Source organism: Elephas maximus, chromosome 18, assembly GCF_024166365.1.
Source record: "Elephas maximus indicus isolate mEleMax1 chromosome 18, mEleMax1 primary haplotype, whole genome shotgun sequence".
Classification (NCBI taxonomy): domain Eukaryota; kingdom Metazoa; phylum Chordata; class Mammalia; order Proboscidea; family Elephantidae; genus Elephas; species Elephas maximus.
In genome coordinates, this window is record NC_064836.1 from 43404180 (window position 1) to 43429595 (window position 25416).

The window sequence follows — 25416 nt, forward strand, 5'->3', positions numbered from 1 at the left end:
AAAAAAAACTTTCTCCTGTGATAATACTTTGTGACTATGTGAATTCAGATGCCAACGGTGATAAATTTGTTCAATGAAAACACTGATGTATTGAAAAATGAAACACCATAACGATAGATACAGAACAGTCCATTTTTACCAAACACTTAGCAAAGGCAAAACATTTTGCACACTGCACATTTCAGTACAACTGCCATTACATTAACTAGATTACAACTTAGGAAAAGTGAAAGAAATAAAAATAACTGCTTCCGACACACATATTCCTGCCATGCTGGCAGCAATTTTAGCTCCAGGTCCATCCCACTGACTTGAAGTTTGGACGCATCCTTTAGCAAAATAAGCACGTCTCACTGCTTTTTCAGCACAGCACGTTTTGTAAAGGAAACAATAAACATATAAAAGTTATTTTAATATTTGCCTCAAGGGGGAGCTTACAGTTCACCTTGCAGATCCATTGGTATTTCAAGCCATTCCAAGCTAATGCTCTGATGCCATTCCTTATACAAATCCAGAATTATAAAACTCTTATTTTTTTTTTCTGGAGTCAACTCAGTGACTCATTATACTTCCATGCTACTTTCTTTTCTGGTGCTCTTGGAAATCCACAATGTGGACTGGTTTGGGCTAGTTTTTGTTCTTCCTTTACTGAAAAACATAAGAAAAAGCAACTTCAGTATATGAGACTTCATATAAAACGAGGCATGCATGGGTCCAAACGGAGATATCTCAGACCCTTATTTATAAAAGGGTCCTTCTCTTCTCACCAGCATATTTCTTTTTCATTCCTACAAAAAACTCTACATTATTCTGGTGTATGAAGATGGTAAACAGTTCCTATACAATGATGGAAAAAACACAAGGTATCTTTATTAGATCCTCCATAATTTAGAGTTTAGACACACATACACACACACACACACACAAACTGCTCTGCCATATTACCCAAATGTTCACTTGAATCACCAATACATCTTTTTTTTTGATCAGTGATTTTTGAAATCTTGCTTTTTGAGGATTCTGCCACTAATGTATGCTGAACTTAACGTCAAATCACCAAAACAATAATTTTGTACAAAGTGTAAATTAATTTCCATCGAGTCAATTCCAACCCATGGCAACCTCAAGTGTGTCAGAGTAAACCGTGCCCTACAGGGTTTTCAATGGCTGTTTCAGAAATATGTCACCAGGCCTTTCTTCTGAGGTCCTTCTGGGTGGACTTGAACATCCAGCTCTTCAGTTAGCAGAGAATATTAATCATGTGCAACACCCAGGGACTCTGTACTAAGTGTAAGGGCCTACCTAACCACCTCTGCCTATCAGTTTCCCTGTCCTATAGTTGTTATTTGATCCCTGAGCTTACTTTTGCCTCAATCTCTGAAACCAATGTACTTCAATAGAATATAGGTCTTGGTAATTTAGGAGTATCTGAGGAGCTCTGGCAGGCCTGGTGGTGTAGCCGTTAAGAGCTCGGCTGCTAACCAAAGGCTGCCAGTTCAAATCCACCAGCTGCTCATTGGAAACTCTATGGGGCAGTTCTACTCTGTCCTATAGGGTTGCTATGAGTTGAAATCGACTCAACAGCCGTGGTTTTTGGTTTTGTTTTGTTTTTTTGGTTGAGGTCCTCTAGATCTTAGACTCCACTCTTGCCAGACTTAGACCCACATTTTCAGCCTTGCCTTAGAGCTGTGGTATCTTCTAAGCCACTTTCCTTTAAATGACCACTTCTCAGGTAAACCCATAGCTGCGTTTACCCAAGTCATTCTCTAACATACTACCCGTGAAGCTCTAGATTCCTTTGGTCTAGTTTCCCTAAGAATTATCCCTCTTATGGATTACTAATCACTGCTTATCCCTATTTATTGTTTGCACTTCCTTCCTCCCCTAACCTCCTCCACCGCCCGCGCCCGCCTCACTCCCCTTGGCAAGACTTCTTCCCAATCCCATCCTTTCCTGCCTACCAGACACTGCAGAACTTCTTCAAAGACGGAAAATGAAATATTCTTAAACATGTCTGACCATTACAATTTTATAAACATATCTATTTCACTTCATTTTAACTGTAACTAAAAATATATACTAATATTATTTATAATATACTAATATATTGTTGGAGACTTAGTGGTGCCATGGTGAAGGGCTCGGTTGCTAACCAAAAGGTCAACAGTTCAGATCCACCAGCTGCTCCTTGGGAACCCTACAGGGTTGTAATGAATTGAATCACCCCAACAGCATCGGGTTTGGTATGGTTTGTCAATATACTGTTGTTATTAATAAAGCATTATGCCCAAATTATAAGTTTCAGAGATTTGAATACAAATAAGTAGGTGCAGTGCATTTGTAGTCCATGACATTATCCAACATGAGTGGAAAAGAAGTTAAGCAAAGTTGATGAAAAGTACAAAGTTTTAAGAATGGTGAAAAGCAAGTGGTAAAGTTATTAATGTGGCTTTTGTGAAGAGTTAGTATTTCATTTAAGAACTACCCCCAGTTAAGGAAACATAAGTTATTATTTTGAACATGACATGGAATGACAGAAATCATCATGTGTACCAGATTGGAATTTAAACTTTCTGCAAGGCACTCAGATGATAATGGAGTTGAGTCTTTGCTGAAGTTTCTCCTTGCTTTCCTGGAAGAAAGGAAAAGGGCAGGATCTAAGAACGAATGAATGAAGTACTACGCTAATTCTGGCATTGGGAGATGTTCCATTTTGGTTTATTTTCTGGGAATTTCCCACCAGTGAAAATTCCACAGATCTTAAAGGTGTAAAAACCTGAAAGGCCTTTGAATGAACTGAATCGCCACAGTAATACGCTATTTAGAAGAAAGAAGGAACACACGCTTTGGAGAAATCTCAGTTACTTGGCATTTTAGTCATTTTCATTTTTAAAATGTAATGGTATAAATTACATTTTTTAAAATTTTTTTTTCAATCTCATTTGTTATTTACAGTTCTTCCTAAAGAGTTTGGCTAGGATGTCAGATTCTTCTTCAATTTCACTGCTTTTCACAGTGATAATTCATCCTTCGAGGTATAGTCTAGGGAATAAAGTAAGAAACTGGATTTTTTACTGTTGTTTTTATTCCGTACAGAATATTGAAAAATAAATATTAACTCAATATATATTGGAAAGCCAAGATGCCACAAGCTATATTATTAATTTGCAGGCTTCACTTATCATCATTCAAAATGTTTGAATTAAATATCCAGTAAAACAGTTCAAATCCTTTTAAAAATTTATATGGACCATTTAGAACTTAAATCCCCACCCCCACCTTGGGGCCGTTGTGCCTTAGTAGGTTCTTTAGGGTTTATTTCAGGAAATGAAGAAGATGAAGTAAAGTGAAAAAAAGAAAATGACGTTATTTGTAGGTCCTTTTTCCCTGAAGGAGGCATTCCCATGATCGATTCTTATTAAAACACGCTGACAAAGATGCATAGTTTATTTTAGCAAACATGCTTTTATTTAAACCTATTGCTGTTTCCTTTTTCCTCTGATACATATTTACATTTCATATATTAATTTTTTTTGACAAATAGACACTCAGAAAAATTTTACCTCTCTAACTCAAGGGTATGGATTAGCAGATATAAAGGTCAGAATATTCCCAAGAAATTTGGCTATTAAAATATATATTTTATTTCAAGGTACTTGCCCCAAAGTGATCTTTTTTTTTAGCATTGCATTTTATTTTCTCTACTTAAAATATCGTGTGAAATAAAATAAAAGCCTATGCCCTGAAATTTTGAAAAGGCACTACAACGTACACCTATAATAATCAAGGCTTCCATATAATTTGATGTCAAGAGCAAAACGTTTAGCATTAATAATTATACTTAAAAACAAGAGACCTCATATAGTGCAGCGGTATAAGTTGTAAGCTTACCAACATTCAAATTTAAGATCAACCACGTACACTAGCTGTGGAATCCATGGAAAATTGTTTAACTTATCTAATCCACCATGTTACCAACTGAAAAACAGAAGTACCTACTTCATATGACTACTGAAGATTAAATGAAATAGTGTTTGAATTCTTTAACTGAGGTATATCTTGTTGGATTGTCTATCCTGGATTGTACTGGCAAATATGGAAATCAGGATTTACTTAAGACAAATAAGCACATAATGAATTTCATTCTAATATTTTTAAACAAGTTCTGAAAACCTACTTAAAAAAATTTCAACTTGTTTCTACGTATGTGAATTATTTACCTTCTATGAATCATCTGGAAACAGCATGTGCCAAAAGCAACCAGTATCAATAAGAGCAGTGGTATGGTTGGTATAACAACATAAATCAGATTGGGAATTATGCCTGCAAAAGAAAACCTTCTTAATGCACAAACATCACTGAGGCAGGATTCGAACATCAAAGTTCTATACACATTTTCCAAAAATGTAAGGTTAGGTAGAATTACTATCGACAAATAGATTCCCAATAAGTTTCTTCCCCATATACTAAGTAATGTAATGAAATAATATATCTGTGCTTTGGTGAAAATTAAAAACAAAATTACCCTGCACTTGCTGCCACACTCCAATTCCATATTCACACATCCAGAGCTATTATTAAATCTGCCATTCAGATATAGGCCAGTTTTTATAATATGTTATTAATCTTATCTATCTCACTTCCTTAATAATTCTTAATCATTACCTAGAAAAAAAAAAAAAGCACTGACTACTAAAGAGTAATAATTATTAAAATTGTTCTTGATGTTTTTGGATAAATAATTATCCAAGGCACTAAGCTCAGTGCCTTGATGATATGTAAGAGCCTCTGGGATTAAACCAAGATATATAAATATTAACTGATGATAAAGTCATAACCAGAGACATAAGTCTCCAGAGGGACAAAGACTTGATATTAATTAGATTCTAAAGTAAATTATTTTTAAATCCTGTTTCATCACACTTGATAATGTTAGATAGTCTTAGTAAAATCAAGAACAATTGCCACACTAAAGTCCCATACAGCTTAAAATGACTATATTAAACATTTCTGAATGTCATAAGAGGGAAAAACTCCTAATATACTGATTTGGTAATATCAGCCATATTTACTAACTATTTGCTTAAATCAGGCACTTGAAAAGTGAAAAATGATTAGGCTTAAGATCATGTTCACAGAAGAAAAGCAAATTGAAAAAAACGTGCATATAGCTTGCACATTGAACACTATCATCATTATTAACCTACATAATTCTGGCCAAAGTGGACTAGACTTGGATCCTACTATCCATCTAACTGGGCATTACTTCCTCTATTAAAAGAAGAGGACACAGTAGCTGAGGCCCAGTGGTGCAGTATTTTGGGGATAATTTGCTATCTTTCTATCCACTCTCTTGAGTCTCCAACAGGTGACTTCAAGCATTTTAAGGATTCAAGAAATACTTCCCTTTCCTTCAAAATTCTATTAAAACCAAAAACACTAAACCTGTTGCCCTCAAGTTGATTCCAACTCATAGCAACCCTATAGGAGAGAATAAAACTGGATTCAAATTGCCAACATTTTGGTTTGCAGCCAAATGCTTAGCCACTGTGCTACCAAAAAAAAAAAAAAAATCCCATTATGATCCCTTATATAAAATACGAAAGAAAAAGAGAACATATGTTCTATTTTTTCATGGGTTTCAGATTACCTGTGGATAGATTTTTAAACTGTGAGGCACAAAGCAACTAGGATAAATAAAAGTTTCTGTCCAATTGGCAAGCTGAGAAGAGCTTGTAACTGATACTGAGCGCCATTTCTGACTTACTTAAAATTGGCGTTAAAAAAAAACCTGTTGCTGTCGAGTGGATTCCAACACACAGTGACCCTGTAGGACAGAGTAGGACTGCCCCATGTGGTTTCCAAGGAGTACCTAGTGGGTTCAAACTGCTGACCTCTTGGTTACCAGCCATGGCTCTTAATCACTATGCCACCAGGGTTTCCACTGTGCCACCAGGGCTCCACAACAGGCATGGGGGATTGTAAGCCAGCTCAGACTGGCTCTTGAGAGCTCACTTCACGCATCTCTTCCCAACCTGCTGTTCACTTTGGTGGGTTGAAATCAGCCAAACCAAAACTAAATCCATTGCTGCCGAGTCGACTCCGACTCATAGCAACTCTATAGGACAGGGTAGAACTGCCCCATAGGGTTTCCAAGAAGTGCCTGGTGGATTCGGACTGAGTTGAGCTCTTAATCACTGTACCTCCAGGGCTCCTGAACACTGCAACTCCAGGGCTCCTGATATCTGCCAGAGTGAGAGTATTTACACCAAGAAAATGGGAAAAGGCTACAAATGAGGGCTTTATCTCTTATTTTTCTTCTTCCCCGCCCCAGTCTCTAAACATTTACCAGCATACCACTGTTTGCAGGCCAATGAACCTGCTAGTTTACATCATAATGACTACACAATGTGGAAGGAGTTTCTGTGGCTGGGTTTTTAGTGGGATTACTTAGTTCAGTGCCAGATCCACTGGAGGAGAAAAGCTGAAGAAAACAAAGCTGGTTCTTCTATTCAAAAACTAGCTTAGGATCCTTTGCTCTAACCTACTTCCGTAAAGGTGACGGTCAGAAGGAAAGCTCCACGGGCCCCTATTTAGCACAGCAGCTCCCAAAACAGCAGAAGTTTCACTGGAATCAACTTGAAACAAATTTTGAAAATACAGTTTCTGTAATTGATGCAGGACTTAAAGACATATGAGCTCATTACCTGCTTCAGTAACAACAACATTTTGATGGGTGTCTCCTGGTTGATTTGTAAAATAAGGCTTTTCTACAGGAGCGGTTGGATTAATTTCTGTAAATAATACAGTACAGGCAGCATATATAGTGATAAACAGAAGAAATGCAAGATTAGATAACATAAACTGTTATAAAACAATATAAACAACATGTTTTAATTTCTGAACAGTTTTCAGTTAAAACATATATACTGAATTTAAACAACGTTTAATTATCGTTGAATAAAAGATCCACTTGGCGAATGACCCCCAGGAACCCAAAACTGTGTTTTGGCCATTAACAGCAGGACTAGGTTGATGACAGTCAGGGCCCTGCTACCAGCAATAATGACAAAGCAGGACAAAGGGAAGCAAGATCGGTGAGCATAGAAATGTGAGACACTAAATGCCCTTCAAAGACAAGCAAAGATGTTTTCTTTACTAATATTAGCGTACTATGTATGTTTCTCCTTGCAGTCATCATCAACAGATGAGTGTATGTGGATTGCATCTGGAATTGACGATTCAAGCAACAACGTTCTGAAGCACAAGCATTGGCATCCTCAGATCTGTTTTCCAATAGTCTACCTCTTTAAAAATAATAATGAACTAAGACCTGCCAGTGGCTTCTTTTCCCGGTTTTCTGAGATGCCATCTCTTCCACTGGCACATACTTAAAAAACTGTTGAAGTTTCTCACCATGATCTGATACCGCTGTCTCCCCCACCCCCAAGGTACTCTCTGTTAAATTAATAGATTCAGTAAACGTAAATTGAGCTAGTAAGAAAGAAGCCCATAAGTGTGTTTTCATTTGTTTCAAATGTGTAATTGTTTACTTTTGTCAGTAGATGGCAAAGAGAAAACACACACAGCATCTTGAGACTATTAAAGTATTGCTGATGTAATGTTTATTACTCTAAAATAGTATCATAGTTGCCCATTCATTGGGTATTTAATCATACACCATCCTCTAGTAACATTTATTATTCTTGTATTTTACCCAGACACCATCAAAAGCTTTCAGATTCAGTCTATACTACACTCACTTTTCTACACTATTACATAACTTAGTCAATTCTATGCCTGGAGGTGCTCAACTGGTATTTGCTGAACAGATAATACAGATATTACCCAATTTGCCAATAGAAAACTGGTTATTTTAAACCAAATTTTAATGAACGTTAAATTAATTCAATTGCTGGTCAAGTTGCAAAATTTAGAAACATAATACTGTATATGCTATTTCTAATGTCTACGAACAGGAGTATGTAATGCAATTTTAGTGAATAAAAAATTAAAGTGAAAAGTATCTTTGGATGACACTAGAAGACCCAAAGAATACATACGCAATTCATGGGATTATAACAGAGAAAGGCGGAGAGTGAGAAAACTCTGAAGTGAATTACTCAGTTTCTTCATAGCTGGGTTAATTTTTTACCACTTTGGGTAACATTAGTTATGCTATTAGACAGTGTGTGAGTCAAATCAACAGCCACTGATTTTGGGTCCTGCTAGGTGGCGCAAACAGTTTGCACTCAACTACTAACCTAAAGGTTGGTAGTTCAAACTCACCCAGCCGTACTGGGGAAGAAAGGCCTAACAATCTAATTCTGCTCAGATTATAGCCAAGAAAACCCTTCTACTCTGAGTTTCTAAACCGTTTTACTCTGAGTTTCTAAACCATTCTACTCTGTAACACGTGGGGTCACCATGAGTTGGAATCGACTCGATGGCAATAGGTTTAGGAACAGCAAAAAAGAGACAAAATTCAAATCACTCAGTAGTTCTGGAAAAGCCAAACACCAACTACAGAAGCAAGGAATTTAACCAACCTGAAGGTCCTTTACAAAGCTGACACTGACCTTAAGAAAGGTTAACTAAATAGAAAATAAAGATGAAAAGACTAAAAATTAAAATAAAGAATAAAAATTCTATGCACATTAAGGTCAACAGTTAAACTGTATGTTTGCTTCAAGAACAAATACATAAAAAAAAAGTCATCCATAAAGTACAGATTATTTAAGGATATAGGTAGAATGTAGAAGATAAAGACAAATTAATTTTATGTTTTAAATGTTCTTCCATGAGTTACATAAACCTACGAGTAAAGAAGAATCATGGAGTCCACAGTCTTAAAGCATAGCAAGTTTGAATGAAAAATAAATAAGTAAGCAAAACAAATATATGAAGGGTCAGATAGTCCATCCAAGAGTTTTAAAGAAAGGAAAGTGCAATACTGTTTTAAGACCATTCTATGACATAGAATACATAGAGTGTCGCACATTTAAACTTTTGGAGAATTCCAACTTTGTTTTTCCAAGAAGAAAAATAAAGAGAAAGAGCGTAAGTACATAACAGATTTAGCTCTTCAAAGGCTTCCAAGAGTGTAATGATGGATTTAGCAACCAAAGGGGGTTAAAGAATAAACTCACCAGGGATGGAAATATTTGGCTAATATACTCAAGAGGAGGATAAATATAAGAGAAGGATAAGTCTAATCCAAATAATCCCTGTGCTTATGCTTTTATGAGAAAAGGAATCATGTAATTTCAAGAGAGTAATGGAACCAGCAGTACTCAATTATATTTGCCTCTCAGGAACACATATTATGAGGTCAAGCAGACGGCCCTTCAAAAGAGTTAAAATGCCACTTCCAAACACAGAGAAGGCAAAAAACAGCAAAATATCTTGAAGCCCAAGTACCTGATTTGAGTTTCTTAGATGATCAAAAAAAAAAAAAAAACAAGTTTCCAGAGTTTTGATTAGTTTCTCTTTTGGACAAATATCCAATTCAGTTGATCTGTCCTATTAATTTTAAACCCAAACCCAGTGTCATCAAGTCGATTCTGACTCATAGCGACCCTATAGACAGAGTAGAACTGCCCCATAGAGTTTCCAAGGAACGCCTGGCGGATTCGAACTGCTCACCCTTTGGTTAGCAGCCGTAGCACCTAACCACTACACCACCAGGGTTTCCGTCCTATTAAAAGTAATTCAAATTTACCATTTCAACAGGAAACTACACTAGTTTAACTCAGGTCAGTACAATCTTCCCATTTGTGGCACGTGGCAACAAGTTGGAGACTTCAAACAAAAGCTAATTACCTGTTGCCATACAGTTGATTCCCACTCATGGTGACCCCATGTGTGTCTGAGCAGAACTGTGCTCCACAGGGTTTCCAATGCCTGTATCCTTATAGAAGTAGATCTTTAGACTTTCTTCCAAGGAATTGCTAGATGGATTAGAACCACCAATTTTTTGGTTAGTAGTGGACTGGAAATCTTCACTACCAGAGACCTTAAAAGCTAACCAAAAAGGCATGAAACGAAATAAGGATCGTAGGAAGAACATATGTCCCAACTTTTACTCACCATGCTGTAATGAGCTATGATCACTCTGACTTTCACTGAGGACCACATGCCAAGTATTATACCATGAAGTGATAAGTTAACGTTTCAGGAGAAAGTTTCTTTATACCCTTAAATTCACAGCATAATCATCAAAAGAGCTATTGCTCAGATGTGCAAACCTACAAGTGCTTTGGTGACTTATACCTACTTCCCCTCTATTATGATAATGTTAAAAATATTTAAAAAATAGATATTTATTACTCCTAAAATCTGTTTACAAAAATACACAATTTCACTTTCATATTAGAAATGACTCTTCTCTCTTAAACATACCACTCCAGATGTGCCTATGTCCTTGCTTTTATTTAACTCAGCAGGCAGTTTGCTCTGTGGCAGATATAGTGTGCCTCAGTACACTGAGTGATATGACGAGCTACAAAATAATTCCATATCTCATAGCAGAAAAACAAAACGAGCCTAAAGACAAAAAATCTAGTATGAACGAGTATGGATAGAATCTACTATACCTACTTATAACACTTCCTACCTGGTTCATATTTGCAGATATAATTGTGCTTCATATTGCACCTGTCATCATTCCACTGGTAAAGATAGGGACCACCAAGGCCAGGATTGGCAGTTGGCTGATGATACATCACAACACACTTTTCACTTCCACAGGAAGGTTCATCGGTATACCAATTTCTGCAAATACACAGGAATAGAAACAACTTAGATACATGCCTTCTAAGTGACTTTGCCCGTCCTATTCTAATACCCTCTACGTGTAACAGAACCTCCATTTATCCTTTATAGAGTCCCCCAGGCAGCCAGTCACTTCTGACTTATGGCGATCCCATGTGCATCAAAGTAGAATTGTACTCCATAGGGTATTCGATGGCTGATTTTTTAGAAGTACATTACCAGGCCTTTCTGAGAAGGCATCTCTGGGTGGACTGGAACCTCCAACCTTTCCATTAGCAGCTGAGGGCATTAACCGTTTGCACCACCAAGGGACTCTAGAGTCCCTCAGAGCACCATTCAACTTCTTAGGCTCCGTACTCACCGGTACTGGGAATGGCTTTTATCAGACCACTGGTAGAGATCTGGGCAGGCACCAGATGCTTGTCCATCACCATTTCTCCAGAGTCCTATCCAGAAATCACCATCAGAAATCCCTGTTCCTGGTTTTGTGAGATTTTGCAACATGCTTTCTATTAACTTCTGTTCTGCTTCATTCTCAAGAGTGAGAAGGGCCCCCCCTTCACTCTCACAAGCTAGGCGTGCCTCCTGGAAGCTCACACGGCTGGACAGCTCATGGAAATAGGCCATTTTGTAGCAGGGATGCTTTAAATCAGCAAAACACACCTTTTGCCCTGAAAAGAAGATGCCGATAAGTAGATTATCTGAACTACATTCACAGTGCTACTAAGAATTAAGATTAAAGAACCAGTCAAAACAGGAAATTGTCTATCAAGAATGCTTCTTCTATTGAATTATGCTGTAAAATTTATTTTCTAGCTTACTACTTTCAATTTATAAAATCAGAATGGTCCCCAGTAAACCTGTAACAAACTTTTAAATACAAAACTACAAGGAAATTTTTGGGTAAGAACAGTCATATTTCTTCTGGCTTAGGTTTTTAGAAACTGATTACAATAGCAAGTGAAAGTAGCTAAAGAAATTTCAGGTGTATCCACAGTTAAGTGAGATAAAATGGCAAAATTATGAAAGAATAATAATAACAATTCATAAAATAACTTAATCATTAAACACAAGTAAAGTAAAAAAATAAAATTTTAATAAAGTGTTATGAAGAAGATACAAAGTGGCAAATTTAAGGTGTAAAGATCTGTTTTTATTGTGTATATCTGAGAGCAAATACATTAAAATTGATAGCTCATAGAGACCAGAACAAAGGTAATTAAGGTAATAAAAAATTAGTCGATATGGTATTATATTAGAAGCGTCAGGGTAGACTTCTAGAGTACTTACTATCTTTGAGAAAAGATGTCATTACCAATTCTCTGAATATTTTCTAATTTTACGGAATATTGTATATGAACTCCAATCTCTAAGCCAGTGTCTTCTCTCTTTTTACAAAGACATCTCAGATAAATCAAATAAAAATTCCCAAATGTAAAATAGAAAACCAAGTACATAATCAAAAAAAAAAAAAAAAAAGGAATGTATTCTAAGTGTGAAAAAAAAATCTTGATCTGATGCTTAGAGATCAGGAGGGTCATTTTGGGTCTTAATAAAACCATATATATATGTTCATAATATTATATATGTGTACATTGCAGTGTACAGAATTTAGCTAACTCTACCTTCTTCTCCCTTTAACCACCAATCATGCATGTGAGATTATGGGGACAATTTCCAGAATGGTCGTGCTGTTTTGTTTTACATTAGCTTTTTCTTTGTATTCGCCTCTGGTCTCTGCTGTCAACTTTTAAAAATGACCACAGATGCCATCTCTGTCACTATTCCTTATCCTCACCCTGCTGTCCATAGCCTCCATTACTTTCTTAGTCTCTCTCTGATTTTAGTCCAAACTTGCCTTGAACAACAGACTATCAGGTATTGTATGTAAAATTAAGTCCACTTACTTTAGGTTAAGAAATTAAGGCATAGCTTAACGCTCTCTAAAATTCATCTGCATGAATATTATTCTTGTTGGGAGTGAAGGTCTTTTTCATAATGTTTAACTTTGTAGCCAATCAAGAAAGTTGTTAGTAGTATGCGGTGTTATTGTACTTAAAATAGTGGCTAAAAAAAAAAAAGTATTCAAGGTTTGTATCTTAGTTACAGTATACCACACTGTGAGCCAGCATCGGTATCACACTCATTCCCCCCCAAAATCAACAATTAATGACCTACAATGACACTCAGAGGCAGGAGGGAAGAGAAATCATCGGAAGGCCATTAACCTCACATCAGTATTTGAGTGACGGACATTCAGTTTCTTGACACAAGCTGAGAAGAGCCAACTGATCAAACAGCAGTCCCAGCAATGCAAGCCAGCCGGCCACCTGACCTCTCTGTCTCATTAATGGTGGTCTGGACCCAAGAGGAAGACACTGAATAACATGAATGAATCGACAGGCTACCCAAGCTAATGCTTAACGAAAAACAACCTTTTAATATGAATGATACCTCCAAGAACTGATCACAGGAAACTGGAGTTAAAGGGAAAGGCAAATCAGCCTGAAAATAAATGATCTTTTAGAGATGACCAAGGAAGTCCCAACAGCTGACTCTAATACAAATGATATATTATTTTTTTTAACTTTTTTCTAATGTATTCTGAAGTTATGTGATAATTTCATTGTTTAAAATGATTGTTCCTGGCAATAATCTAACGATGCCATTGTTATTGTTGTTAGGTGCTGTCGAGTTGGTTCCGATTCATAGTGACCCTATGCACAACAGAACAAAACACTGCCTGGTCCTGTGCCATCCTTACAATCCTTGTTATGCTTGAGCCCATTGTCGTGGCTACTGTGTCAATCCATCTCATTGAGGGTCTTCCTCTTTTCCGCTGGCCCTCTACTTTACCAAGCATGGTGTCCTTCTCCAGGGACTGATCCCTCCTGACAACATATCCAAAGTATGTAAGATGCAGTCTCGCCATACTTGCTTCTAAGGAGCATTCTGGCCCCACTTCTTCCAAGACAAATTTGTTCATTCTTTTGGCAGTCCATGGTATATTCAATATTCCTCATCAACACCACAATTCAAAGGCATCAATTTTTCTTCGATCTTCTTTATTCACTGTCCAGCTTTCATATGCATATGATGCAACTGAAAATACCATGGCTTGGGTCAGGAGCACCTTAGTCCTCAAGGCGACATCTTTGCTTTTCAACACTTTAAAAAGGTCTTTTGCAGCCGATTTGCCCAATGCAATGCATCTTTTTAATTTCTTGACTGCTGCTTCCATGGGTGTGGATTGTGGATCCAAGTAAAATGAAATCCTTGACAACTTCAATCTTTTCTCTGTTTATCATGATGTTGCTTATTGGTCCAGTTGTGAGGATTTTTGTTTTCTTTATGTTGAGGTGCAATCCATGCAGAAGGCTGTGGTCTTTGATCTTCATTAGTTAGTGCTTCAAGTCCTCTTCACTTTCAGCTAGTAAGGTTGTGTCATTTGCATAATGCAGGTTGTCAATGAGTCTTCCTCCAATCCTGATGCCCCATTCTTCCTCACATAGTCCAGCTTGTCAGATTAGTTGCTCAGCATACAGATTGAATAGGTATGGTGAAAGGATTCAACCCTAATGCACACCTTTCCTGACTTTAAACCACTCAGTGTCCCCTTGTTCTGTCCAAACTACTGCCTCTTGATCTATGTACAGGTTCTTCATGAGCACAATTTAGTGTTCTGGAATTCCCATCCTTCACAAGGTTATCCACAATTTGTTATTATCCACACAGTCGAATGCCTTTGCATAGTCAATAAAACATAGGCAAACATCCTTCTGGTATTCTCTGGCTTCAGCCAGGATCCATCTGACATCACCAATAGTATCCCTAGTTCCACGTCATCTTCTGAATCTGGCCTGAATTTCTGGCAGTTTCTTGTCGATGTACTGTTGCAGCCACTTTTGAATGATCTTCGGCAAAATTTTGCTTGTGTGTGATATTAATGATATTGTTTGAAAATTTCCACATTTGATTGGATCACCGTTTTTTGGGAATAGGCATAAATATGGATCTTTTCCAGTCAGTTGGCCAGGAAGCTGTCTTCCATATTTCTTGTGAGGAGACCTCCAAAGACAAGTGAGCACTTCCAGCACGGCATCCATTTGTCGAAACATCTCAACTGGTATTCCATCAATTCCTGGAGCCTTGTTTTTCACCAACGCCTTCAGTGCAGCTTTGACTTCTTCCTTCAGTACCATCGGTTCCTGATCATATGCTACCTCTTGAAATGGTTGAGCGTCGACTAATTTTTTTGGTATAACGACTCTGTGTATTCCTTCCATCTTCTTTTGATGCCGCATGAATCTTTTAATATCTTCCCCATAGAATCCTTCACTATTGCAACTCGAGGCTTGAATTTTTTCTTCAGTTCTTTCAGCTTGAGAAATGCTGAGCGTGTTCTTCCCTATTGGTTTTCTATCTCCAGCTCTTTGCACATGTCATTATAATACTTTACTTTGTCTTCTCGAGCCGCCCTTTGAAATCTTCTGTTCAGTTCTTTTACTTCATTATTTCTTCCTTTTGCTTTACCTGCTCGACGTTTGAGAGCAAGTTTCAGAGTCTCCTCTGACACCCATTAAGGCTGGAGATTTTTATGCCTATATTTTTTAAATAAGCCCTGTTTCCATTTTCATCTTTTATATCCTTTTCATATTTCTAAGCCTCCAAATGTATCTCAACTATGTTCCTTGAAGGAGCCCTGGTGGTGCAGTGGATAAGTGCTCAGGTCCTAACCAAAAGGTCAGCAGTTCTAACCTACAGGAGAAAGATATGGCAGTCTGGTTCCGTAAAGATTACAGCCTTGGAAACCCTATGGGGCAGTTGTACTCTGTCCTATAGGGTAGCTATGGGTTGGAATTACCTCGATAGCAGTGGCTTCGGGGTTTTTCATGATATATTTTTCCCTTGAGTTTTAAATGTGTTCAATATTTTACCCCAAGAACTTTCAGCCTTGAATTAGATTAAAATGCTTTCAAAATGTTAAACTTGTCCAACAAGGTTGTTTTGCAAGATGTCAAATTAAAAAAAAAAAAAAAACAGAATAGACAGAGGTTTTAATGAGTAAAGATGATTTCTATGTAACAAAGCCAGCACACATTCAGAGGATGTGATTCATATGCTAAAAAATCATTGTACATTACCTTTAACATATTACATAGACCCTTATGTATATTATTTGTTGTATTTGTTAGGTGCCATTGAGTTAGTTCCCATTCATAGTGACCCGAGGTACAACAGAATGAAATGTTGCCAGGTCCTACACCATCCTCACAATCGTTGCTATGTTCGTGCCCACTGTTGCAGCCACTATGTCAATCCATCTCATTGAGGGTCTTCCTCTTTTTCGCTGAACCCCTGCTTTACCAAGCATGATGTCCTTCTCCAGGGACCGGTTCCTCCGGACAACATGTCCAAAGTATGTGAGACAAAGTCTCGCCATCCTCACTTCTAAGTAGCATTCTGGCTATATTTCTTCCAAGACAGATTTGTTTGTTCTTCTGGCAGTCTATGGTATATTCAATATACTTCACCAATAGATATTATATATATTAAAAATAGGTGCAACACAGATTTATATGCAGTGAGGAAACAAACTGGTGATGAGAAATTAACTCACTCCTTAAATTAAGATAGCACTTCTAAATAAATCCATAAGAGAGTTGTGCCATATGGAAATTTCTAAGAAAACTGTTAGTCTGTAGAGAACACTAATAAAAGAAAAACCTATAGGCAGGGATTATATTTAAAATCACTGACTAGTACTACACAGAGCCTGGGCTTTGCAGTGCCTCAGCCTTGGCACTCTCTGTGCCAGGCATTATCCCTTCGGTTGTAGATGCATGGTACAGAGGTCCCGAGAAAGGGGTTGGAAATCGTGGAGGACTCCTAGGGGTTCAGGACAGAGCCTATTTACCAGCTGGGCACAGATGTGCATTAATTCCTAATACAGCCAAACTAATGTGTACTGTTTGAATATCAGCCATGTCTACCGATTTTGAATTGTAAAGCCTCTTGTTTTTAGTTGCCGTCAAGTCAATTATGACTCATGGCAACCCCACGTCTGCTAAATAGAGCTGCTCCATAAGGTTTTCAAGGATGTGACCTTTCAGAAGCAGATTGCTGTGCCTGTCTTCCAAGGCACCTCTGGGTAGGTTTGAACCACCGACCTGTGGGCTAGTAGTCGGGTGCTTAGCCATTTGCACCACCGAGGGAAGCTGCAAAGTCACTAACCAGTGGGTCATATCTGGCAAGGTAGTTTTAAGGAAATTATAGATGCACTGCAAAATTATTCATGGCTTATATGTAATCAGTGAAAGCTGACAAAGTAAATTTCTTTACACCCAATTCTATGTTACTACTGATTTCCACCTTATTGTGCAAATTTGGTCCAAGTTGCATCAAAATCAGCAGAAGTTGAACCTCTTGCCACCATTTGGCTGAAATAACAGTGAAACTCTAACAGCTGGGAAACAAATATTGCCCTAATTCCCAGAAAAGTTCTGTGAATGCAGACCTTCTAGAAGCAACTTTCTTGCTTCTGTAAAGGCTAGTCTTCCTGGAGAACAATTACAACTACTTCGTTTCCCACTCTGTGGGATCAAGTGAGGAACTTTCCTTTCCCTTACTTTAAAATCTTAAATTCAGATCAATTCCTCCATAAACTATTTTATGGAAGAGATACATATTCTATCCAAGAACCATATAAAACCAAAAAAATCCAAACCCGTTGCCGTCGAGTCAATTTCTACTCATAGCAACCCTACAGGACAGAGTAGAACTGCCCCATACGGTTTCCAAAGAAAGCCTGGTGGATTTGAACTGCTGACCTTTTGGTTAGTAGCAATAGGTCTCTAACCACTATGCTACCAAGGTTTCCAAGAACCATATAGTAGTGTTTATTCCACTAAGGTTACATTTTTATCATCTGACAATAATCTATTTGCTACTATATTTTGGAAACCCTGGTGACATAGTGGTTAAGAGCTACGGCTGCTAACCAAAAGGTCAGCAGCTCAAATCCACCAGGCACTCCCTGGTGGGGCAGTTCTACTCTGTCCTACAGGTCGCTATGAGTCAGAATCCACTCCACAGCAACGGGTTTGATTTGGGTTTTGGACAAGATATTCTCACAGAGCACTGGTGGTACCATGGTTAAGAGCTACGGCTGCTAACCAAAAGGTCGGCAGCTCGAGTCCACCAGCTAGCTGCTCCTTGGAAACTGTATGGGGCGGTTCTACCCTGTCCTATAGGGTTGCTATGAGTTGGAATGAAGTTGATGGCAACAGGTTTGGTTTGGTCACCTAGCATCTCTATTAAGAAACACCCTTTGATCGTTGGCTTATTCATTGAGAGAGAAAAGTCCCAATCCAGAAGTCTACAAACAGTGAGGAGATCCCAGAGTATGTTGGGAAAAATGAGAGAGTCAGAGATAATATATATGAACCTATTTTGTTAACACATCCTTAGCTAAGTAATTCTTAAATCTAAAAAGTATTCCATTATTTATGTTCTTTCAGCACTGCAGTTTCCGGAGCCACAAAACAGCACAGTCGCCTTTAGTATTTTCATCACACTCACACACATGCATATACACACTCGTCTACAAACACATTCACACACTTTTATTTGGAGATAATTCACTGTGTTCTCCACTAAAATAAGCATTCCTATCACCGTTACAGTTAAGATTCTGCTACCATTTCCGTGAATAGATTATTTTGTCTTTTTTTCTTAGTCACAGAAATTCTTTTAGAGCTAAATATTGGCAGCATTTAAAAGTTTTGGGCAATGATGTAAAAGCTGGCCCAAACTCAGAAAGTCATGGCAGCTTACTATTTCTTACTGAGTAGAAAAAAAGAAATCAATGATTTGGTTTTATTTTGCTTTTGCTTAATAATTGTTGACTTTCTGATAGTTGAGTTCTCAGTTATGAAAGGAATATAATTTTTCTTAACCGTTACACTGTAATCGTATGTTATCATTATTACATGAGCATTTTATGTATATATATGTAGTGTTTCTAAAAATATATATGAAAGATATTTTATGAATTAGTGCTGTTCAACTATGATACACTATAAATTGCAAAAAATAAAGCCATACAGGATCTTCGGCTATGTCTCCACCAAGCCAGGCTGGTAGAACTTTGGACATATTACTAGAACTCCAAAAACTGATTGTTCTTTATCATAATACTTTCTTACTCCCCTCAAAGTTACTCTGATAAAAGTATTGGTACTACAATACACAGGATGACTTGACCTCTGATAGCAACGCCAATTCATTTTAACTAAAAGTAAGGGAATGTTATTGATTCTAAGGGCTCTTGCAGTGTTCAAAATCTTATATCTGCTTCTTCAGAGTTTTTCTAATAAAAGTTTTTTATGGTAATAAAACTTTATTGTTAGGATAAAGATGTTATAATGCAAGTAATTGTACAGCGCACCATTGCATGATGATGGAATCCACTTTCTTACATTGGGTCAATTGATGAATGGTGGTAGCAGCTGAAAGCACTACTTCTTTACCTGAGAAACACTATAAGCTTTCTGAGAAGAAGATGAGATTCATCTTCTTTTTTTTAACTCTAATATTTAAAACTGAGATCTGAACAAGAAATGGTAAACCAAGTAACTATATATTAAAAGTTCAAGCATTGAATCAAAAGGCACTTGTTTCAAATCACAGATATACATCTAAATTACGATACCTAGGGATCACTGGAGCCCTGGTGGTTCAGTGGTTAAGAGCTCAGGCTGCTAACCAAAGGGTCAGCACTTTGAATCTACCAGCCACTCCTTGGAAACCCTACGGGGCAGTTCTACTTGGTCCTATACGGTTGAGATGAGTTGGAATCGACTCAACAGCAACGTGTTTGAGCTTTTGGTTAGGGGTCATTACTTAAACTCTCCTGATCCAAGCTTTCTTACCTAAGAAGCGAGAGTGATTATAAGTTTTAAGGAAATAATGATTGTAATAATAGTCTTACATTTATCAAGACTTTACAGAACTTCACTGCTAGCACAATCCAAGCCTCTGGACAAAGCAAGAATTGACGACCTCTCAGGGTGATAGATGGAGTTACTGGGTGGTGCAAATTGTTAATGTGCTCATCTGCTAACTGAAAGGTTGGAGGTTCGAGTCTACCCAGAACACTTGAAAAGAAAGGCCTGGAGCTCATTTTTTAAAAATCAGCTATTAAAAACCCTACAGAGCACAGTTCTACTCTGACACACAGAGGTTCACCAAACCACTCAACAGCAACTGGACTTTTTGGTTGTGGTTATTTACCTACCCCCTACCCCCTGATTATAAACTTGTTGCCTCCAGGCAATTCTGACTCATGAAGACCCTACAGATAGCTAAATGGCCGATGAATTACAAAAAGTTGCCTTTTCCTCCAGGTGGCCTCAACTTCCGGCATAGAACTTGCCAAAATGAGCTCCCTCTCATAGCCTCTTGGCCTGTACCTCCATGCAGACACAACCTGCACAGCTGGATTTTAACCCCTTTATCCTCCCAGCAAACTATGATGGGAGTGCTCTCATCCCATTTTAAAAACAAAGCAAGAGGGGGCATAGAAAATAATTTACACAAGTTTGCGCAGCTCCTAAGTGGAAAAGATGGAATTCAGAACCAAACAGCAGCTCCACAGTCCATGTTTTTAACCAGAATTCGATGCTGACTCCATGTATGTCTCAAATATATTTTTCTAAAGCGAAAGATTTCATGAAGAAAGGGATTGATGATATATGCACCGTGCATGTTAACCGAAAAAAAAAAAAAATCAGTCGTCAAGTGAATTCCAACTCATGGTGACCCCATGTGTTCCAGAGCAGAACTGTGCACTATAGGGTTTTTAATGGCTGTGATCTTTCGAAAGTAGACTGCTAGGTCTTTGTTCTAGGTGCCTCTGGGTGGATTCAAATCCCCAATCTTTTGCTTAGTAGTAGAGCACTTATCCAGTTTTGCCGCCAGGGACTCCCCACCATGCATGTTTTCAATGTTAAAATTATTAGCATCTGGCAGTTTTTGATTACTTAGTAGCTAAGAGATGTAAGGGTTGTGTGCTGGGAACTTGTAGCTAAGCAGGTGTTAGAGTTTCTGCTACAGAATGTTTAGATACACAGGTAATATTGGAATGCCTTCTAGCCCAGATTTTCAGACCATATATGACCTTGATGATTTTTTTTTTATGCAGCCCTTTTTATTTACCGAAACAAGGCTCAAATTGAATTTTTTCCCAGTTACAAACAGTATAATTTTAGTCATGTTTCCAGGCCTCGTTAAAACACCAGTAATATGTTAAGAGTCAAAGTAAAAAAAAAAAAGAGTCAAAGAAACAATCTCGCCTGGCAGGCATGCAGATCTATCCACCTGTATGCTAAGTGCCTAGCACAGAAAATCTGTTGTCGTGGAGTCCATTTGGACTCCTAGTGACCCTATAGGACCGAGTAGAACTGCCTTATAGGGTTCCAAGCAACAGCTGGTAGACTTGAACTGCTGGCCTTTTGGTTAGCAGCCAAGCTCTTAACCATTGCGCCACCAGGGCTCCTGGCCCAGAAAGCAGTTGTAAATAGTAAACATTACCAGTGAGAGCATCAGGCTGGAGTCCCCCTTTGGACTCCTCTCTATAATATTGCCTCTTTGCTACTGTGTAATGTAATAGATATTTCCATCCTCAGGAAAAAAAGAGTTAAAAAAACAAAACCATAAAATGATGGCAAACAGCAGTTGAGGAATAATGGCTATGATAAATGTGTAGTTCACTTAATGACTAGTAATAAGATTAATTTCTTCCTTTCTTGCCCAAGAGATACTTAAAGTAATTGCATCTTTGAAAACTGCACTGTCATCACGTTATGCTTTTGATGATGTCATGGAATACTGTCATAGGCTGGGATACGCTCAGCAGGCTTTCTTGTCCATCCTTTGCTATTATACTATTCTATTGGCTACTGGTTACCAGCCATGAATTTGCAATATTCTCTTGTGTCTGCAGGATAAAAAGAGAGGTCTCTAAATTCCTTAGTCTCCTAAATAAAATGCATGTCAATTTTAATAAGTTTAAATAATGCATACTAAAGTGTCTGGAGAAGTTTGGAGGTGCCATGCAATACGCCTAATGCCATTTTTCAACAAAAACAGGTTGGGGATCCCTACGGTGCACATTAAAAAGTAAAGGAAAAAACAAGAAAAGCAAACATTATTCAACTCACTTCAAATGTTTAAAAATATCAGCTGCTCTTTGAACATGTCCCCCCAACTTGGAAATCTGAATTTTTAACTCTTACTTTTTGTATTTATCCATAGTCCATAAATAAAATCCTCTTCCCTTTGTCCTGGTGGTGCAGTGGTGAAGAGCTCGGCTGCTAACCAAAAGATCAGCAGTTCAAATCCACCACCTGCTCCTTGGAAACCCTATAGGGCAGTTCTACTCTTTCCTTTAGGGTGGCTATGAGTCGGAATGGACTTGACAGCAGCAGGTTTCGTTCTTTTTTTGAACCTTTGTTCTAAGGAAGATGTTGTAACCTACCAGTCACTTCATAAAATTAAGTTAACACAGCTCTCATAATTCTCTACAGAAGTGCATGCAACAACAACAAAAAATTAGTCCAGGTCTAAGATTGTAAAAGTAGCTCCCAAATTATATATACTTTGATTATGACCATACCATCATGGCTATCTATTTTTATTGCACATTTATGCATCAAAAATAATTATGGCCTTTAATGTATAAAAGATAAAAATACTTTTTTATTTCTGCTAAATATTATTAAAACTTATGATGCTGAAGTAGTTTGAAATGCTATTTTTTGTTAAAATGTTTTCACTGTATTTATAAATAAAGCTCCTGAACTTAAAAAAAAAAAAAAAAGCTGATTTATTTAAAAGTATTGGAAAGTATCTTGTTGAATATCTCGGAGTACTAAAGTGAAGAGTTATCTATGGAAAATTATTTTGTGATTGCTTGTCTTTTTTTTTTTTTTTCTGGGACAAGTGATTTCGGTATCCTGTCTCTCCTACCAAAATTGCTTTGTTGAAATTTAATAAATGGAAAATATGTTCCATATGTTGTAGGGTATGGTCCTAATAATGGCCCCGCAGAGCTTGTTCCAGTCCTCAGACACGTCAGTAGGGATTGGTCCCCTGGTGGCATGAAAAAAGTTGATGCAACATTCAGAACTTAACATGGACCAGACAGACATTGAGACCCGTTAGGAGGTATTGTTTCACAAATGTCAGGTTTTAGGCTGCCCTGTATTCATGCCATTATGACTAAAATACATCTTTAAAAAAAAAAATTCTTTAAAGGATAAAAACCATAAATCCATTTATACGTGGTTAAATTTCAATGTGAATTTGTATGGCCAAAGACAATTAAATTATTCACAAGAAAAACATAACTTAGTAATTATTTCAATAGCAAGCAAACATCATCATTTACACTAAATCAAATAGATCATGTTCAGTTAATTAGAAGTTTTCCAGATGTCACCCACAAGATGCCTATAAATACTTCATCCAAAAACACAACAAAAGATGTAGAAGAATTTATGTCGTAACAGAACACAAACTATTCATCAATAATTGTCAAGTTTTATATTTCCTTTAATATTCTTTTTCTTCCTTGCAAAGTTTAAGGCATCTAACAAGAATACACCAAGATGATACTACTTAAGTCAATGGAGTATTTCTACTTGTTTAAAAAATACTTTGCATTCAGAGCATGGTCTCCAGTGTTTATCTATTTGTATGAATGCATCTGATAAACACGAAGGCTGGCAGACAGGTAATTTACACATTCAGATGGGTCCGTATCAACTTCGTCTTCACAGATAAGTTGGGGGGGTAGGAATCTGTAAAAAACCCTTCTGTAAATCCTATTCAACATTGCAGGTAAAATCTCCATTTTATAAATAGAAACAGCCTGATATTCTTCCTAAATATGCAAGCTGCATGTATTTCAACATGACATTTCATGATATATTTAATCCTAACGTCTCCCGAGGACCAAAACCAAAGGTTAGCGGAGAGTAGTTGGTAACTAGACATTTAAGAATTGTATTCTGAAGATACAGAACGTCACAAGTTGCTGAGGGGGAAAATCAGTAACAATGAAGCTTGATAAGCCAGCTTCGAAAGGTCTGGCTTCACAACTGATTAAATTACTGTCGTCTGTCATTTACCTACTTCTAATGACACCTGTTACACAGATTTACAACATGTGAAAAGGAAGTGATGCTTTTTAAATTTAAAACAAAACAAAACAAAAAAACTGTCCACCCTTAAAACACATGCCTTAAAATACTGCCAACAAATATTCATTGTAACACCTTAAGGAGCAAAGCAAGAGGTCTCAATAAGGGTAGCTAGGCTCAACCTCCGGGAAGGCCCTAGTCCTTCACTCTAGGCTACTGAGAATCTACATCTTTTTTAGAGACCTTCCCAAAAAGGAAGGGAGAATGAATGTGGAATAAATTGCTCAACAACAGGACGACGGAAGTTGAAGAAAAAGAAGAAAAAAAAAAAAATGAGAGTGCTCTGGGAAGACAGACTCAGTTGTGCACCTACTGGGTGCACAAACCTGCAGTTGTTACCATGCCCACTCAGCCCAATTCTGGCCAACTTCATCTGCTGAGGTGACCTCAGATCTGGAATAAGGGGTGCAAAGGAAAGGCGTCCGTTTATGCTCAATGACCAGTCCCCTTCTCTTTGTCAGTCCGCCTGAGAACAAAGGCTTCGTGTACAGGGGGCCATGAACGACCCCACCCCATCCCACCCCACCCATGGAGCAGCTCTGGTCTGGGAAATCATCTAAGTATGGTGCAGAGACAGAAGCCGAGCCAGGCCAACAGGGGGTGGCATTTCTGCATTGGCTCTTCTGTCTCTGGGCTCCCTCTGCCTCCCTCCTACGCCACCCCTTTTGCAGGTGCCAAGCCCTGCCCAGTGGCCAACTCTCTTACAAAGTGGGAATGACTCCTGGAAGCAGCTGTAGCAGCTCACGATGTAGCAGAGCTCGTTCTGGAGCTATTAAACCGGGCGTTTCAAAAACATGTAAACTTTGGTGTGCGGGGCGCCCAGAAGAAGGGCGAGGGTGGCGGGGGGAAGCGTGCGAAGAAGTGAATAAGACAGTTTATTTCTCCCCGCCTTCTCGTGGCCACCAACCCAGCGCAAGTTTCCCTGCCCTCCCGCACCGCCTCTCGCCCTCGCGCGCGCCCCACCGTCCCCTCTCCCGGCTTGATCGCCCGGCAGGCGGCCCCGGGACTCACCGCTGACCACCCGGCGGCAGAAGGCGCCGTGGCCGCAGAGCAGCGCGGCGCCCAGCAGCAGCCAGACCACGCGGCTCATCGCGGCCCGCAGCAGCAGCGGCAGCAGCAGCAGGTGTTAGGCGGAGCGAAGGCGGCCTCTGCCCGGCGCAGCCTGCGGATCTAACCCCGCAGCCTCCCTGCCTCCACGCTGGGCTCTACTCCCGCCGCCCGAGCCAAGCTGCCCGGCCACCTGCACGCATCGCCTTCGGCCCCGACCTGCCTCCAGGCGCGTTGGTGCCGCGCGTGGGTGTGCTTGGCTGAAGCGCAGTAGCGGTCGGGTGCGCGTTTGGGGAGAGGGGAAAGAAGGAAGTTAGTGGGTCCTGTATCT

At 38.5% G+C, this 25416-nt stretch overlaps 1 protein-coding gene across 2 annotated transcripts; it reads right to left on the reverse strand.

Moving 5' to 3' along the window:
* CHODL (chondrolectin) lies at positions 1–25128 on the reverse strand. 2 transcript variants are annotated; one of them, XM_049858053.1, is made up of 7 exons: positions 25050–25127; positions 11135–11444; positions 10616–10773; positions 6708–6794; positions 4221–4323; positions 2554–2632; positions 582–648 (listed from the first exon to the last, which is right to left on the reverse strand). In XM_049858053.1, the coding sequence occupies exons 2-7, from the start codon at positions 11398–11400 to the stop codon at positions 646–648; spliced, it is 696 nt and encodes a 231-aa protein (XP_049714010.1). In that variant the 5' UTR covers positions 11401–11444; positions 25050–25127; the 3' UTR covers positions 582–645. The 2 variants fall into 2 exon arrangements, with proteins under 2 accessions (XP_049714009.1, XP_049714010.1); XM_049858052.1 differs by lacking the exon at positions 2554–2632 and having other exon boundaries at positions 1–648; positions 25050–25128.
* Between the last annotated feature and the right edge of the window lie 288 nt (positions 25129–25416).